The sequence below is a fragment of the Somniosus microcephalus genome, chromosome 28, assembly GCF_052327205.1.
Source record: "Somniosus microcephalus isolate GS21.2 chromosome 28, FLI_Smic_1.0, whole genome shotgun sequence".
Classification (NCBI taxonomy): Eukaryota; Metazoa; Chordata; class Chondrichthyes; order Squaliformes; family Somniosidae; genus Somniosus; species Somniosus microcephalus.
This window is the reverse complement of record NC_141014.1, coordinates 26,036,827-26,055,608: the sequence shown is the minus strand read 5'-3', so window position 1 is coordinate 26,055,608 and position 18,782 is coordinate 26,036,827. Positions and strand designations below refer to the sequence as shown.

The 18,782-nt window shown below is 50.0% G+C and overlaps 1 protein-coding gene across 1 annotated transcript in view; it reads right to left on the bottom strand.

Annotated features, from left to right (window-relative positions):
* LOC147099463 (beta-1,3-N-acetylglucosaminyltransferase lunatic fringe-like) overlaps window positions 1-17,689 on the bottom strand; it is a 64,654-nt gene extending 46,965 nt beyond the window's left edge. The window contains exon 1 of the mRNA XM_085969638.1: window positions 16,844-17,689. Coding sequence (XP_085825764.1) covers window positions 16,844-17,308 — 465 coding nt within the window. The 5' untranslated portion in view covers window positions 17,309-17,689. The remainder of the gene's footprint in view (window positions 1-16,843) is intronic.
* Window positions 17,690-18,782: the final 1,093 nt, after the last annotated feature.

Here is an 18,782-nt window from a genome sequence, read left to right as displayed (position 1 = left end):
GCAGTAATCCGGTGTGGGAGGAGAGAGAGTATTGAACGAGCAGTAATCCGGTGTGGGAGGAGGGGGAGTATTGAACGAGCAGTAATCCGGTGTGGGGGGAGAGAGAGTATTGAACGAGCAGTAATCCGGTGTCAGTGAGGAAATGTACAGCATGGGAAGATCACTGATTCACTTCACACCGAACATCTGTTTTACGTCAGTGTGCAGCTTGTCCCAAACGCTCAGCACAGCCCCATCCCCTCCCCTACCATTGACTGTGCTCAGTCAGCCCCCAGCACACCGCTCGGCCATCATTGTATTAACTCACTCAGCCCCTGCAGAGCTGCCTGCCCACCAGTCTTCCCTCTCAGACCCATTGTGCCCATTGTCAGACAGTTTAACTGCAGTTCTCTCCACGCTTGATAAGCTCAAAACCCTCCTGAAGAAAGGCAGCCCAGCAGAGTGAAATGTCCTTTATAACTCGAGCCTTTAAGGTGCAATGGCTGTTGTCTCGTTCGACTGGTTAATGTACAGACTTGAATTATTTTCCACTGGTGTTTTTTGCTTCCTTCTGCCTCATTTTGTATTCCCCTCGCTCCCCTTCCAGGTCTCCATACACCATAGCTTGACCGAGAGCGCAGGGTGGGGTGAAAATCCCAAATCTAGTCGCGAACCAGAAGACATTAAAAAAAAGCATGAGCCTCCTGTCTCCATTCGTCCACTATTCTTTGCTGACAGAAGGACTTGACCATTCCTGACACACGAGCTGGAGAGTCACACAGTGACATACACGAGATAACAGATCGAGTGACCAGTGGCTCTGTGGTAGTGTTCCCACCGCAGAGTCAGAAAGGTCGGGTTTGAGTCCCACACTATTCAATTCAATTCAATTCAATTTTATTTGCCATATGTACTAGTACAATGGAATGCTCACTCCCCGTTGGGACACGTCAGCTATTTTTACAGCGCCGTGTTCAGAAAGTCAATTCTTTGACATCCAGTGTCAGTGGGAGCACGATGTCCCTCAGCCGCTCCGTCCTCCTCGTCCCTGCGGCCTCCTCCTCGCTGTTGCCGGCTCGGCTCCACGTGTGGTGGACTGCTTCTCCCGCTCACCCTCTGGCCACCATTCCCGGCTCCCCTCCTCCCAGTCGGACTGTGAGTCGTCATGGCTGCTGCTGCTGCTCGATGCGCTGCGCTGCCTCCGCCCGACTCGCCGAATACATCCTCCGGTCGCCGCGGCCTCCACCTCACCGTCGCCGGCTCCACGGTCCGACGGCCCGGGCCTGCTTCTCCCGCTTCCGGTCCGGCCTCTGGCCGCCATGCTCGGCTCCCCTCCTCCCAGTCGGACTGCGAGTCGACGTGGCTGCTGCTGCATCCTGATGCGCTGCGCTGCCTCCGCCCGACTCGCCGAACACCTCGCTCCGGTTGCGGGAGCGAGCAGCGAGAGCGGGCCGCCCAAAGCAGGGAGAGCATGCTAGCGCCGGACCGTCTTGTTCGCCATCTTGACTCCTTACTGGATATAGAGAGCTCTGTCAAGTGGAGACTAGAACATGGTCTCTAAACACTGGGTTGACGCCCAGCAGGATACTCGCGTCTGGACAGTGACCATAATATCCAGACTGACACTCCAGTGCCAGTGCTGAGGGAGCACTGCACTGTCAGAGGTGCCGTCTTTCGGACTGAGGCGTTCAACCGAGGCCCCGTCTGCCCTCTCAGGTGAACGTAAAAGATCACATGGCACTGTTTTGAAGAAGAGCAGGGGGGAGTTCTGAGGCCAATATTTATCCCTCAACCAACATCGCTAAAACAGATTATCCGGTCGTTATCAGGTTGCTGTTTGTGGGAGCTTGCTGTGCGCAAATTGGCTGCCGCGTTTCCTACATTACAACTGTGACTACACTTCAAAAAGTACTTCATTGGCTGTAAAGCACTTTGGGACGTCTTAGGCACATGAGAGGTGCTATAGAATCACAAGTCTTTCTTTCCTTTTATCGACTCAAGGCAGGATTTTCATTGGGCCGTGGAGGCGGGATTGGAGGCGTGCGGGGGGTTAAAATCCCAAAATCAGGGGGGCACGAACCCATCCCGTCCCCAACCCGCCTCCGTGCCAGTTTCAAAGGAGGCGAGTACCCGACCCGCACTGGGACCCGCCTCCCCGAGGCGGGAAGGGGATTAGTGCCAATTAACTGCCTGTTAACAAGCAGTTTTTAGCCTAATCCCTACTTTTATTGTTGAAGTGTGGGATTCCCGACGGCTCCAAACCACGCCAAGTTAGAGGAGGCGGACCGTCGGGATGAAGGGCTTGGAGGGGTCGAGATGTCCGGTGTTCAGGTGAGTGATGGGCACATGAGTGCAGAGGTAAGTGTGTTTGGTGTGTGTAAAGTGTTTAAAGAAGTTGTACTTACCTTTACAGCCTTCCTTCCTTCAGGTCTCGAGAGTCCCTCATCTCACCGGCACAGAAAGCAGAATGGCTGCGATCTGTCAAAAGTTCCAGCATTCAGCTTTCTGTTCCGGGGAGATCTCTAAATCAGCCTGATAGGAAGGAATTAACTTGGAGTACAGATTGTCAGTGTTTGGCAGCTTCAAACAGCTGTCGAATGCTGATATTTCATCTGTCAAAAGGTCTTGACAGATGAAATATCAATCTGTGACATCACCTGTTGCTGGGTGGCCATTAATTGGCCTGCTGAGCCCGCTGGGCGAGCTCAACAAGGTCAATCAAGTCAAAATCGCGTGGGTTGGCTAGAACTCGATGGAGGCGGGACGACAACCCCAAAAGTTGTAGTCCCGCCTCCTACCCGACTCCTCAATGAAAATCCAGCCCTCAACCTCTGAGTCGGACGGTTAAGGGTTCGAGCCCCACTCTAGAGAGCCCCGGCGAGTGGAGAACGGAGCGCTGGCTCCGAATACCGGATTGACGACCAGCGGAGGTACTTGTGTTCGATGGGTGTTGGTGGCCCCCTCCCCCTCCCTCATCGTGGGTGGGACTCTTTAGCCTTGGTTGCAGCCCTCCTATGAGAAGGTACTCTGAAGATAAAAAAAACCATGAGGAAGGCAATGAGAAACCACCTTAGCTACTCTTCCCTTGTCAGTGGCCCAAGAATTTTGTGTCCGAATTTAGAGCACAGGAACAGGCCATTTGGTCCACAACGGTGTAAATGCTCCACACGAGCCTCCTCTCACCCTGTCAGCATGTCCTTCTATTCCTTTCTCCCTCATGTGTTTATCTAGCTTCCCCTTAAATGCATCTCTGCTGTTCACCTCAACCACTCCCTGTGGTAGCGAGTTCCACATTCTCACCACTCTCTGGGTAAAGAAGTTTCTCCTGAATTCCCTATTTGATTTATTAGTGACTATCTTATATTGATGACCTCAAGTTTTTGGACACCCCCCCCCTCCCCCGCCACTTGAGCCTTGAGTTAAGACCTGCCCCGGGACAGAACACAACAGGCGGACGTGTAATGATCTGTGAAGTTCAAGGGGGGGTGAGCGAAAGCGCGGTCGGGAAAGTAGATGTTGAGGAAGCTTTTGAGAGTACGGAGAGAGGTAGCAAGGTAACGAGGTTCCGGAGAAAAGGCAAGTCTGCGGGGGACAAAGCTGTGCCCCCCACCCAAAGGAGGGGTGTCCGGAGTGGGGGGGGCCCGAACCCAAACCTTCGGACTCGGAGGCGAGTCAGTGGTCACTCTGGCCAGACGCGAGTGTCCACTCGTGCAGTTTTGTCCCTGCACCCTTGCAGGGACGGAACTAGGGTCGCCAGCTCTGATTGGATGCCGTGCTGGAGGTTTTGTCACATGACCTCCCGCCTCCGACCGCCCCACCCCCCCACTCGCCTGCCATTGGTCGCCCAAGCCGTCCAACCCCACGGCGCCCCGCCTTCCCACAGCCAATCCGAAAGCGAACAAACTCTCCATTACCCGATTGGACGATGGCCCTTTTTCCACCTCCCCCATCTCCAATACTTTTATAACTAATAAACGAAAGTGTTCAAAACAATATGAAAAGGAACCCACAATTTACTTAATGCCCCCTTTGATTTTTCTCCTGGGTTGCTCACAGCCCGGAGAACGATCTTTAATTCCTGGAGACTCCTGGAGGGATGGCGACCCTCGGTGGACATAGAGTCATGGAGTGATAGAGTCATAACGGCACAGAAGGAGGCCATTCGGCCCATCGAGTCCGTGCCGGCTCTCTGTAGAGCAATCCAGTCAGTCCCACTCCCCCGCTCTATCCCCAGAGCCCTGCAAGTTTATTTCCCTCAAGTGCCTATCCGGTCTCCCCTTGAAAACATCGAGTGTCTCCGCTTCCACCACTTCCGTCAGCAGCGAGTTCCAGGTCCTCACCACTCGCTGCGTAAAAACATTTTTCCTCACATCCCCCCTGTATCTCTTGCCCAAAATCTTAAATCTGTGTCCCCTAGTCCTTGTACCATCAACTAGTGGGAACAGCCTTTCCCCGTCTAGCCTATCCAAACCCATCATAATCATGTCCACCTCCATCAAATCACCCCTCAACCTCCATGAGTCACGTCACGGCTCTCAGGAGCTGTGAACGGCTGTCCACTTAAAAATAAACGGCAGCTGGCCTCGATTGTAAGGAAGGCAGTTGAGGCCAACTTATTAAATATATTCAAGAAGGAGTTGGATATATTTCTTAAGGCTAAAAGGATCAAGGGATATGGGGAGAAAGCAGAGACAGGGTACTGAATTTGGATGATCAGCAATGATCGCATTAAATGGCGGAACAGGCTCGAGGGGCCGAATGGCCTACTCCTGCTCCTATCTTCTAAGTGAGATAAGTGTGGGAGAGGAGAGGGTGGAGATTGCTGGGTCGCTGTTGGAGGACCATTCCCCCGGGACCCTTTATGACAAAGTGAAACCTTTGTGCAGCATCGATAAATCCTGGCGCCTCACACAAAGAGGCTGCTGATGATTTAGTGACCGGATGCATGAGTCATCAGCTGCTCTGGCTTTGTTTCTATGTGAGATCTGTGAAGATCTTCAAATGTTAAAAAAATCCACAATTAAATGGGGAAAAAAGCGACAACATTTATTTTCGAATTCAAATATTTATGGTGGGAGGCGGTTATCAACCAAACCTAATCTAGTCGACAAAGCAACTACATTGATCAACTTGCCCGCTTCTGACCTGTATAAAGTCAAGAGGCAGTGGAACTGAGGGAAGAAAAAAGGTCCATTTCTTGCAGAGAGCCGGCACGGGCTCGACGGGCCGATTGGCCTCCTTCTGTGCTGTAACCATTCTATGATTCTCTACACACTTCATACCAAACCAGGGAGGAAGCAGGGTGACTGCAGTCACCAGCTGCACGAACCAGGAAATGGGTTTAACCGAGGCCCCTGGTGTCGAGCAGCCTTAGGTTTTTGGACTCTGTACATTTGTTTCCAAGCCGCGACCGGGGCGGGTGGGTGGGTATTTTAACCCCAACCTTTGTAGCAAAATAGCCGGGATACTCGTCGCTTGCCTGGATGAGTGCAGCTCCAACAACACTATAGAAGCTCGACACCATCCAGGACAAAGCAGCCCGCTAGATTGGCACCCCATCCACCACCTTAAACATTCACTCCCTCCACCACCGGCGTACCGTGGCTGCAGTGTGTACCATCTACAAGATGCACTGCAGCAACTCACCAAGGCATCTTCGGCAGCACCTCCCAAATCCGCCACCTCTACCACCTAGAAGGACAAGGTCTGCAGGCACATAGGAACTCCACCACCTCCACATTCCCCTCCAAGTCACACACCATCCCGATATCGAAATATATCAACATTCCTTCATCGTCGCTGGGTCAAAATCCTGGAACTCCCGACCCAACAGCACTGTGGGAGCACCTTCACCACACGGACTGCAGCGGTTCAAGAAGGCGGCTCACCTCCACCTTCTCAAGGGCAATTAGGGATGGGCAATAAATGCTAGTGACGCCCACATCCCGAGAATGAACAAATTTTTAAAATCCATTAAAATGGTGCATAGGGGGTGTGGGCCGAGTCACCCTCTCCGTTCCCGCCTCGGTCTGACCGACCGCAATGTTAAATTGCAGGCGACAAGGAAAGCCGCCCCGAGCGGGCAGGGTCCTTCTTTAAATATGCAGATTGGGCTCCGATGACGTCACAGGGACTCAATCCGCCATTTTAATCCGAGGCCTGAGCAGGAGTGTTGGTTACCCTGCCTGGCCAAAGCTGATAGGAGCAGGAGCTGCGGACAGAAGAGGCCCAGTTTTTAATCACTTTGGGAGTCAGGAGGAACAGGAGCGCTGCTCCGGGCCCCACAAGGAACCTTTGGGCCTCCCCTGCTGCCCCAAGCTCCCACTCCAGAGACTTGAGCACAAAAATCTAGGCTGACACACTCAGTGCAGTGCTGAGGGAGCGCCACACTCTGAGGTGCCGTCTTTTGGATGAGACATTAAACTGAGTCCTTGTCTCCCCTCTTGAGTGGACGTAAAAGATACCATGGCAATATTTTGAAGAGCAGCAGATTCTCCCCAGTGTCCTGCCAATATTTATCATCCTTGCAATAAAGGCTAACATACCATTTCCTATTATTCACTTTGGTGGGAAGAACAGAAAAACAGAATATTTTTAAAATGATGAGAAACTATTAAATGTTGGTGTTCCGAGAGATTTAGGTGTCCTCGTACAGGAAACACGGAGAGTTAGCATGTAGGTACAGCAAGCAATTAGTAAGCCAAGTGGCATGTTGGCCTTTAGTGCAAAGGGGTTGGACTATAAGAGTAAGGAAGTCTTGCTACAATTGTACTGGGCCTTGGTGAGACCACACCTGGAGTAATGTGCACAATTTTGGTCTCCTTATCTATGATGAGGGATTGTGTAGATTGGGCCCATACTCTCTGGCGTTTAGAAGAATGAGAGGTGATCTCATTGAAACATACAAGATTCTGAGGGGGATTGACAGGGTAGATGCTGAGAGGTTGATTCCCCCTGGCTGGAGAGTCTAGAACTAGGGGGGCATAATCTCAGGATAAGGGGTCGGCCATTTAAGACTGAGATGAGGAGGAATTTCTTCACTCAGAGGGTGGTGAATCTTTGGAATTCTCCACCCCAGAGGGCTGTGGAGGCTCAGTCGTTGAGTATATTCAAGGCTGAGATCGATAGATTTTTGGACTCTGGGGGAAATCAAGGAATAAGGAGATGGGCGGGAAAGTGGAGTTGAGGTTGATGATCAGCCGTGATCTTATTGAATGGCGGAGCAGGCTCGAGGGGACGTATGGCCGACTCCTGCTCCTAATTCCTATGTTCTTATGTTCCTGCCTTCCTAATTGCTTGCTGTACCTGTGACATGTGACTGACAGTTGCGGGATAGACAGATATCAAAAAGTCATTTGATATACCCGACAGGATAAACATCATTTAATGAAAATTGTCTGATGTCTAGGAAAGCAAATGATATGTTAGCATTTATTACAAAAGGATTGGAGTATAAGAGTAAAGAAGTCTTACTGCAATTATACAGGGCCCTGGTGAGACCACACCTGGAGTATTGTGTACAGTTTTGGTCTCCTTACCTAAGGAAGGATATACTTGCCATAGAGGGAGTGCAACGAAGGTTCACCAGGCTGATTCCTGGGATGGGGGTATTGTCCTATGAGGAGAGATTGAGTAGACTAGGCCTATATTCTCTAGAGTTTAGAAGAATGAGAGGTGATCTCATTGAAAAATAAAATTTTTACAGGGCTTGACAGGGTAGATGCAGGGAGGATGTTTCCCCTGGCTGGGGAGTCTAGAACCAGGGGTCACAGTCTCAGAATAAGGGGTCGGCCATTTAGGACTGAGAGGAGGAGAAATTTCTTCACTCAGAGGGTGGTGAATCTTTGGAATTCTCTACCCCAGAGGGCTGTGGAGGCTCAGTCGTTGAGTATATTCAAGGCTGAGATCGATAGATTTTTGGATACTAAGGGAATCAAGGAATATGGGGATCGGGCGGGAAAGTGAAGTTGAGGTCGAAGATCAGCCATGATCTTATTGAATGGCGGAGCAGGCCCGAGGGGCCAAATGGCCGACTCCTGCTCCTAATTCTTATGTTCTTATGTCATCGACCTGAAACGTTAACTCTGTTTCTCTCTCCACGGATGCTGCCTGACCTGCTGAGTATTTCCAGCATTTTCAGTTCTTATTTCAGATTTTCAGCATCCGCAGTATTTTGCTTTTGATTGAATGAAATATGTGCTGTTACAAAAAGCTCTTTTAGCACTTGGCTGTGTCTTGGTGTATTAATAACCAGGAAGATATTTCAACAGGTCACTTGTCCGAACTCAAACTCAGAGATAAATAAAGAGCCTGCATCAACCAGAAAGTAAAAGGCTTGCATTTATATAGCGCCTTTCATGTCCTCAGGACCTCCCAATGCGCTTTACAGCCAATGAAGTACTTTTTTCTGAAGTGCAATCACTGTTGTAATGTAGGAAATGTGGCAGCCAATCTGCGCCCAGCAAGCTCCCACAAACAGCAATGTGATAATGACCGGGTAATCAGTTTTTAGTGATGTTGGTGGAGGGATAAATATTGGCCAGGACACCGGGGAGAACTCCGCTGCTCTTCTTCGAAATAGTGCCGCGGGATCATTTACGTCCACCTGAGAGTACAGACGGGGCCTGGGTTTAATGTCTCATCCGAAAGACGGCACCTCCGACAGTGCAGCACTCCCTTAGCGCTGCACTGGGAGTGTCAGCCTAGATTCTTGTGCTCAAGTCTCTGGAGTGGGATTTGAACCCACAACCTTCTGACTCAGAGGCGAGGAGTGCTACCCACTGTGCCACAGCAGCCAGCGGAGAAACTGGCACCATCAAAGGTTTGTGATAAATATTACGACTTCCCGCGGTTGCTCTCTCCTTTCCCCCTGACCCCCATTGCAAACAGATTGGAAAACAACCTCATAAATCCCGTGCCCCCTAGCTGAGGTTAGGATTTCCTGTGACTCACCGATCAGCTGCAGTGACAGACGCGGCCTCGAGACTCGACTGAAGTCTGCCTAAGGCGGGGGGGAGGCGGGCTCAGACTGCTGTCAGGCAGCAAGTTGCAGCTGCCATTTCTTCTGCTCGCCCACTCTCAAGATTGCCAACCCTGCCGGGGATAAGCTTGAGTGGTTTCTAAGCAAGGCCAGTCAACTCCGAGGCGAGCTGAGAGTCTGCGGGTATATCCTTTAGAATATATAGTGGGGAGGGGATGTCGGACTTGTTTGCCTGTTGCTTGTCATGGCGAACATGGACAGACTGGGTAATCCAGGCACATCTGGACTGGACAATCAGCAACTACTGTACATTCACTGAGTGATGATGTACAATTAATGGTTCAAAGTCTCAGTCAATAAATATGCAGGCACTTAGAATACATAACTTCTTTACCCAGGGAGTGGTTGGAATGTAGAACTCGCTACCACAAGGAGTAGTTGAGGCGAACAGCACAGATGCATTTAAGGGGAAGCTGGATAAACACATGAGAGAGAAAGGAATAGAAGGATACACTGATGCGAGATGAAGAGGAGTGGGAGGAGGCCCGTGTGGAGCATAAACACCGGCATGCACCAGTTGGGCCGAATGGCCTGTTTCTGTGCTGTACATAGAAACATAGAAAAATAGGAGCAGGAGTTGGCCATTCGGCCCTTTGAGCCTGCTCCGCCATTCAATATGATCATGGCTGATCCTCTATCTCAATACCATGTTCCGTACGTTCTATGCAATAACAGTCACAACCGTTCATTGCCAGAGGATGCTTCTACCCAATTCCCAGAGGTCAAGCAACACTCCACATTATCCATCCGACCTCACATCCTGCATTGTTCGCACTCGCTCGGTTGCGCAGCCATTAATCCGGTTTAAGACCACTAACACGCAGTTCTTCGCAGGAAGAGTGATCAACACGTTAAGAAAGAACTTGCATTTCCTCAGGACGTTGCCAAGATACTTTTCAGCCAATGAAGTGCATCTGAAGTGCAGTCACGGTTGTAGCCTAGCTAAGCGCGGCAGCCAATATGCGCACAGCAAGATCCCAGAAACAGCAGTGGCCAGTTTATCTGTTTTTTGGTGGCATTGATTAGGGATACATATTGATCGGGACACCAGAACTCCTTGTTCAAATATGCTGGCCCGAGAGCGCAGTTGGGGCCTTGGTTTAACATCTCATTCAAAAGACAACGTGCTATATTTTCAGTGGGGTTGGGTGGGTGGGGGGTAGGGTTCCCCAACTCCTGTCGTAAATTCAGCACCATGAGAAAAGGCCATTGGTGCCGTTTTTTCTGGGGTTTCTCCCGATCTTCCGCTGAGGGATCAGAGGAAACCCCCAGAAAATTCCCAGGCGAACTCTTGCACCACTCCCTCAGTGCTGGACGGAGGCCAGCATTAGGTCATCAAGTCCTGACGTGGGGGCTTGATCATGGAGTCATAGAGTCATAGGCCTAGAAATTGGGTTGGGGCGCCAAAGTGGCGCAAAAGTCGCCTGAGCGCAGGATTTAGCGCAGCGATCGGAGTGATACCGATCGCCAGAAATTCAGTTTCAGTGCCCCTCGAGGGACACGGGGCGAGGCTCGAGGCGCTCCGCGTCCCTCTTAGGGCGCTGAAACTGATTATCGCAGTGCAACGTGCCGCAGCGCCACATGCTGCGGCACGGCACGCTGCGATACTGCAGGCCTTCCTCCCACTGTTAAGGGGGAGGTGCCTGCAACAGCGCGATCCCTGCTCGCGAGTGCCGGCAAATGAGCCCGGCACCAAGGAGAAGTGCCGGGCTCTTGGGAAACAGCCGGCAATGCCGCGGGGGGGGGGGTTAAAAGGCCAGGGACAGAGGTGCTGGCAGGCGGCCGCCGAAGAAGCGGCCGCCCCGCACCTCCACCTTAACTTGCGCCGCTGCCGGCACAGTAAGGCCCCGTGAACCGGGCGCGGGTAGCGAACGGCACAACTGCGGCGTTCGCTACCAAATATCGCGAACGGGGCACGAACGGGGTGCTGCGCACACCGATGACGTCATCGGTGGCGGCGCAGCGCAAATGCCTAACGCCACCATTAGCGCCCCTACTGAATATCGCTGGAGATGCAGCCAGTGGCGCTACAGCCACTGACTGCCTCTTTAGGCGCTAACAGGTGGTGCTACTCACCCAATTTCTCCCCCATAGAGTTATACAGCACAGAAAGAGGCCCTTCGGCCCATCGTGTCCGCGCCGGCCATCAAGCCCCATCTATTCTAATCCCATTTTCCAGGACTTGGTCTGTAGCCTTGTATGCTGTGGCGTTTCAAGTGCTTCATAGCGAGAGGATTCGAGTACAGGAGCAAGGATGTCTTGCTGCAGTTGTACAGGGCCTTGGTGAGACCACAGCTTGAGTATTGTGTGCAGTTTTGGTCGCCTTATCTGAGGAAGGATGTTCTTGCCATGGAGGGAGTGCAGCGAAGATTCACCAGACTGATACCTGGGATGGCAGGAATGACGTATGAAGAGAGATTGGGTCGATTAGGCTTATATTCGCTAGAGTTTAGAAGAATGAGAGGGGTTCTCATTGAAACTTATAAAATTCTAACAGGACTAGACAGACTAGAAGGATGTTCCCAATGGCTGGCGAGTCCAGAACCAGGGGTCACAGCCTAAGGATAAGGGGGAAGTCATTTAGGACTGAGATGAGGAGGAATTTCTTCACCCAGAGAGTGGTGAACCTGTGGAATTCTCTACCACAGAAGACAGTTGAGGCCAATTCATTAAATATATTCAAGAAGGAGTTGGATATATTTCTTAAGGCTAAAGGGATCAAGGGATGTGGGGGGAAAGCAGGGACAGGGTACTGAATTTGGATGATCAGCCATGATCTCATTAAATGGCGGAGCAGGCTCGAGGGGCCGAATGGCCTACTCCTGCTCCTATCTTCTATGATTCTATGTTTCAAGTGCTCATCTAAATGCTTCTTGAATGTTGTGAGAGTTCCTGCCTCTACCACCCTTTCAGGCAGTGAGTTCCAGATTCCAACCACCCTCTGGGCGAAAAAGCTGTTCTTCAAATCCCCTCTAAACCTCCTGCCCCTTACCTTGAAACTATGCCCCCTGGTTATTGACCCCTCCACCAAGGGGAAAAGTTCCTTTCTATCTACCCTATTATCTGTGCCCCTGATAATTTTGTACACCTCAATCTGGTCCCCCCCTCAGCCTTCTCTGCTCTAAGGAAAACAACCCCAGCCTGTCCAGTCTCTCTTCATAGCTGAAACGCTCCAGCCCAGGTAACATTCTGGTGAATCTCCTCTGCACCCTCTCCAATGCAATCACATCCTTCCTATAGTGTGGCGACCAGAACTGCACACAGTATTCCAGCTGTGGCCTAACTAGCATTTTGTACAGCTCCATCATAACCTCCCTGCTCTTATATTCTATGCCTCGGCTAATGAAGGCAAGTATCCCATATGCCTTTTTAACCACCTTATCTACCTGTCCTGCTGCCTTCAGGGATCTATGTACATGCACACCAAGATCCCTCTGATCATCTGTCCTTCCTAGGGTCCTACCATTCATTGTGTATTCCCTTGCCTTGTTAGTCCTCCCAAAGATGTGCGGGTTAGGTTGATTGGCTATGATAAATTGACCCTTAGTGTTAGGGGGATTAAATATGTGGGGTTACAGGGATAGGGTGGGATATGTGTTGGTGTAGGGGTTACGGGGATCGGGTGGGATATGTGTCGGTGCAGGCTCGATGGGCCGAAATGGCCTCTATCTGCACTGTGGGGTTTCTGTGATTCTGTGATTCTGTGAAAATGCATCACCTCACACTTTTCAGGGTTAAATTCCATTTGCCACTGTTCTGCCCATCTGACCAACCCGTCTATATCGTCCTGTAGCCTGAGGCTTCCCTCCTCGCTATTTACCACTCCACCAATTTTCGTGTCATCTGCGAACTTACTGATCATACCTCCTACATTCATATCTAAATCGTTAATGTACACTACAAACAGCAAAGGACCCAGCACCGATCCCTGCGATACACCACTGGACACAGGCTTCCAGTCACAAAAACAACCTTCGACCATCGCCCTCTGCCTCCTGCCACTAAGTCAACTTTGGATCCAATGTGCCAAATTGCCCTGGATCCCATGGACTCTTACCTTCTTGACCAGTCTCCCATGCGAGACTTTGTCAAAAGCCTTACTGAAGTCCATGTAGACTACATCAACTGCACTACCCTCATCCACACGCCTAGTCACCCCCTCGAAAAATTCAATCAAATTGGTTAGACACGATCTCCCCCTGACAAAACCAAACTGATCCTACAACCTCTGACTGACGGGAGAGGCCTATCTCCAAGCCAAGGATGATGCACTGGATTGCTGGCTGGGGCGGTAGAACCAAAGGTCTTGGAGTCATAGAAGTGCCAGTTGGATGCTATAATAATGGGTGGGGTGGGGTGTTGGACTTTATAGAAACATAGAAGCTAGGAGCAGGAGTAGGCCATTCGGCCCTTCGAGCCTGCTCCGCCATTCAATGAGATCATGGCTGATCATCCAAATTCAGTACCCTGTCCCTGCCTTCTCCCCATATCCCTTGATCGCTTTAGCCTTAAGAAATATATCCAACTCTTTCTTGAATATATTTAATGAACTGGCCTCCACCGCCCTCTGTGGCAGAGAATTCCACAGGTTCACCACTCTCTGGGTGAAGAAATCCCTCCTCATTTCTGTCCTAAATGGCTTACCCCTTATCCTTTGACTATGACCCCTGGTTCTGGACTCCCCGGCCATCAGAAACATCCTTCCTGCATCTAGTCTGTCCAGGCCTGACAGAATTTTATAGGTTTCGATGAGATCCCCCCTCAATCTTCTAAACTCCAGTGAGTATAAGCCCAATCGACACAATCTCTCCTCGTACGTCATTTCTGCCATCCCAGGTATCAGCCTGGTGAATGCAGGAACTGAAATGGACCAACGCACCTTTGGATTCACATTTAATGTGTGATACATAGATACATAGAAGATAGGAGCAGGAGTAGGCCATTCGGCCCTTCGTGCCTGCTCCGCCATTCGATGAGATCATGGCTGATCCTTTAATTCAGTATCCCGTCCCCGCCTTCTCTCCATAACCCTTAACCCCTTTTGCCCGTAGAAATATATCTAATTCCCTCTTAAATATATTTAATGAGCTGGCGTACACTGCCCTCTGTGGCAATGAGTTCCACAGGTTCACCACTCTCTGAGTGAAGAAATTCCCCCTCATCTCTGTCCTAAATGGTTTAGCCCTTATCCTTAAATTATGTCCTCTAGTTCTGTTCTCACCCGCCAAGGGAAACATTCCTTCTGCATCCAGTCTGTCTAGACCTGTCAGAATTTTATACACTTCTATGAGGTCCCCTCTCAATCTTCTAAACTCCAGTGTGTACATCCCTAAACTACATAGTCTCTCCTCATAGGTCATTCCCGCCATTCCTGGTATCAGCCTGGTGAATCGCCGCTGCACCCCCTCCATGGCAAGAACATCCTTCCTCAGATGAGGCGACCAAAACTGTACACAGTACTCGAGGTGTGGTCTCACCAGTGCCCTGTACAGCTGCAGCAAGGTATCCCTGTTCCTGATCTTGTGAAGTGGGTGAAATAGTGCAGCTGCTATCGTTACCAGTAACAGGATGTAGCGCATACACAACTAAGAGTGGGCGTATCATGCTACAGATACTAATCTGCTCGTATGAAACACGATTGATAAGAGAAACAGAACATTTTCCATTTTGACGCCCGACTCACCTCTTCCATTACTCACTCGCTCCTCCAAACTTATATTTTAATAAACACATAAAAGGGAACATTTTCAAACAGCCGGGCTCAAGTAAGTCGTTCTCAAGCGCCCATTGTCACTAAACAGGGAAAATTGGCACCACCCAAGATTGAGGTTACTTTAACTCATTTTATTTTCTGCTGAACCTCCTATTGCATCAATGTAAAGTGCTCAAAATAATGATATGGTTGTCAATTGTTGTTTCTGGGGTGTGGTTGGGATATGGATTGACCATGTACGTTTACAGAGATAGGAACCAAGGGGACATTCAACAAGGTTCCTCTCTCAATGTGGAACCTCACTAGATGGGACCATAGGGTCAGAGACTCTGACATATTGGCCCAGAAATTCGGGTCGGGGGCTTCCCGCAGGTGCAAGCCCCCGACCTGCACTTACCCAGCGCGCCGGCCGTTGAGCTGTGGGCCCGTGTGGGATTCCGATCCTGGGCCTGCTCCAACTGCCGGCACGCAGTGCTTGCGTATCCCAGGGGCGCAGTTAGTTCGATGCGTCCCCTAGGATCACGTGGGCCATGGGGAGCCAATGGTAGCAGGGAATGCTTCATTCATAAGTTTGACAGGAAGAGCTGTCAAACCTATAAATACTACAAGCCCCAAAACATCACTAAATCTTCAAATAAATTAAAACAAAACCATCACATTTTTAAAATAAACTATAAATTACATGAAATAACTATTTTAAACAATAATTTAAATTTTTGAAAAAATTAATTACATTTTCTAACGGGGCTAAAAATAAACTTACCTTTCTTTAAAGTATTTAAAAATAATAAACCTGTGGAAAATATGTTTTAATTTTAATTAATTCACCACTTACCTTGTAAAAGGCAGGCCTTGCGACTGCTTTTTAAATGTCTAACTTCTGGAGACTTACCCTCCCAGGAAAACCTGCAAAAAAAACGTAAGTTCGATGCGCACGCGCAGCCTCTCCTGTGCACGCGTTCTACCTCTGAACTCCTGCTTTCAGGGGAACGGAAGTGCCGGTTTCCTGCGCATGCGCAGTGCATGCAGGAAACCGGCACTTCCATTGGGCCTACGGGTGAGTACCCCGTGTGTACTCACCCGTGGAGACCCAAATTTCTGGGCCATTATACAGAATGTGCAGCACAGAAACAGGCCATTCGGCCCAACTGGTCTCTGCCGGTGTTTATGCTCCACACGAACCTCCTCCCACCCTTCTTCCTCTAATCCTATCAGCATAACCCTCTATTCCTTTCTTCCTCATCTACATCCCCTTAAATGCATCTGTGTTATTCGCCTCAACCACTCCCTGCGGTAGCGAGTTCCACATTCTCACCACTCTCTGGGTAAAGAAATTTCTCCTGAATTGCCCACTGGATTTATTAGTGACTATCTTTTATTGATAGCCCCTAGTTTTGGTCTGCCCCACAGGTGGAAACATCTTCTGTACAGTCTCTAACCTGTGCTCCTGTCTGGTGTCGAGGTGGAACTGATCGATGCGGCATGGGTAGCAGAATTTGAATCTGATTCTCCTCTTCCTGGTGGAGTGCTTTTTTATTGGTTCCTGGGATCTGCTCATTATCACATAGAAACATAGAAGATAGGAGCAGGAGTAGGCCATTCGGCCCCTCGAGCCTGCTCCGCCATTCAATGAGATCATGGCTGATCATCCAAATTCAGTACCCGGTCCCTGCTTTCTCCCCATATCCCTCGATCACATCGCTGTTTGTGGGAGCTTGCTGTGCGCAAATTGGCTGCTGCGTTTCCTACATTACAACAGTGACTACACTTCAAAAAAGTACTTCATTGGCTGTGAAGCGCTTTGGGACGTCCTGAGGTCGTGAAAGGCGCTATAGAAATGCAAGTCTTTCTTTCTATTCGGACAGTTGACCAAAGACTTGGTGTACAGGATGTGGCAGGCCAAAAGCCCTGTGCCAATAAGTTGCCCTGGGGGCACTGCATTATTGCTATGTTTGCAAAGCAGGAGCTAAAAGTTAGATCAATGTACAAAGCAAATATCCCTGGGGGGATCCAGCAATCTCTCATTCCCCCACTCCCCGTTATCCAGCCGTGCATCCTTGCTGAAGACACAAGGAAATATATATATTTTTTAAAAACACAAGACCGCCCACCTGCTGCCAAGCTCTTGAGATCCAAGTTTCCTGCAGCAATTCCAGTCTGGATTTGTGGAATTTGCGGGTCGTCTTGAGAGCGATGAAGATGTCCCTCAACGCCAGCCTCTTTCGCCGAGGTTCACTCTTCGGAGGCATGCCTTTGGAGAGGTTGGTGGCACCTCCACCTGGCGGCTCTGGGCGGAGCGGTCCTCGTGGGTTGTCCAGCTCAGGGATGGCCACCAGCGTCCGCAAGTAACGTGCGAACGCCCGCAGCGGGTCTGCGAGTTTCCCGTCAGCGGGCGGCGAGTCCTCCCTGAAGGCTTGGCCGCTCGGGGCGACGGAAAATCGGTCAGCTTTCCTCCTGAGCCCGCTGCCGTCTTCTCGCCTCTGGTAATCCACAAAAGCAACCAACAGGAAAGTGACCGTGGCCCCAGATATTGTCAGAAAGATCTTCTTCAAGCAGAGGCGCATTTTGCTTTTCATTTTAAAATCCCAATTCTAAAAATCTCCAAAGAAAATACCCAACTCTGACTGGGATCCCATGAAAATCGCCTGGAGACATTGTTCTAATCAATACACTGAAAGGGAGATTTCACTGACAAGCCTCGATGTGTAAAGCAAGCTTTTTCCAACTTTATAAACTCGTCCTCCCCAGCAAATATAATTATTCTAGCAAACAATTCGGAGATGCAATAACCCCTGTTAATATTTTAATAAAATTCAAATTTTCCCTCTCAAATTTCATTTAGTTTTAAGCCCAAATCATATAATAAAAATTAAAATGAATCAGCAGCTTCTCTGATCAGTAAGTGTAAGTCAACCCTTCCATCCTCACCGCCACCTGTCGCCCCCAGCATGTCCCAACTTGTCACAACTTTGTAGCAGTCTTTTTGTGTCAATTTCGCGGAACCAGCGTGGGGGGGGGGGCGGGGTTACACCAATGATTGGCAGCCGCGATTCACCAATCGCGAAACAGCTCCGGGGAGGGGGCGGGGCCAAACTGTGGGACAAATGAATTTGAGGCGGTTGTTTTTTTTTAACTCTTTGAGGGCACTGACACCCGCACCAGCCCCGGTGCAGGACTCCTGGCCCTGATTATGTTTTGAGGGTTGAGTGGGTTCACAGTCCCACTCCAGGGCCTCGGTGAGACCGCACCTTGAGTATTGTGCGCAATTTTGGTCGTCTTATCTGAGGAAGGGTGTTCTTGCCATGGAGGGAGTGCAGCGAAGATTCACCAGACTGATACCTGGGATGGAAGGAATGACGTATGAGAAGAGATTGGGTCGATTGGGCTTATACTCGCTGGAGTTTAGAAGAATGAGAGGGGATCGCATTGAAACTTATAAAATTCTAACAGGACTAGACAGACTAGATGCAGGAAGGATGTTCCCGATGGCCGGGGAGTCCAGAACCAGGGGTCACAGTCTAAGGACAAGGGGTAAGCCATTTAGGACTGAGATGAGGAGGAATTTCTTCACCCAGAGAGTGGTGAACCTGTGGAATTCTCTACCACAGAGGGCAGTGGAGGCCAATTCATTAAATATATTCAAGAAGGAGTTGGATATATTTCTTAAGGCTAAAGGGATCAAGGGATATGGGGAGAAAGCAGGTACCGGATACTGAATTTGGATGATCAGCCATGATCGCATTAAATGGCGGAGCAGGCTCGAGGGGCCGAATGGCCTACTCCTGCTCCTATCTTCTATGTTTCTATGTTTGAGCACAAAAAGGCTAGGCTGACACTCCAGTGCAATGCTGAGGGAGTGCCGCACTGTCGGCGGTGCTGTCTTTCGGATGAGGCGACAAACATTGACTACATTTCAAAAAGTACTTCATTGGATGTAAAGCGGTTTGGGACATTTGAGGTTGTGAAAGGTGCTATAGAAATGCAAGTTCTTTCTTTCTCGGAGTAATGCAGCAGTTTCTTCACAAGTATCAATTCCTCGCCAAGGCTTCT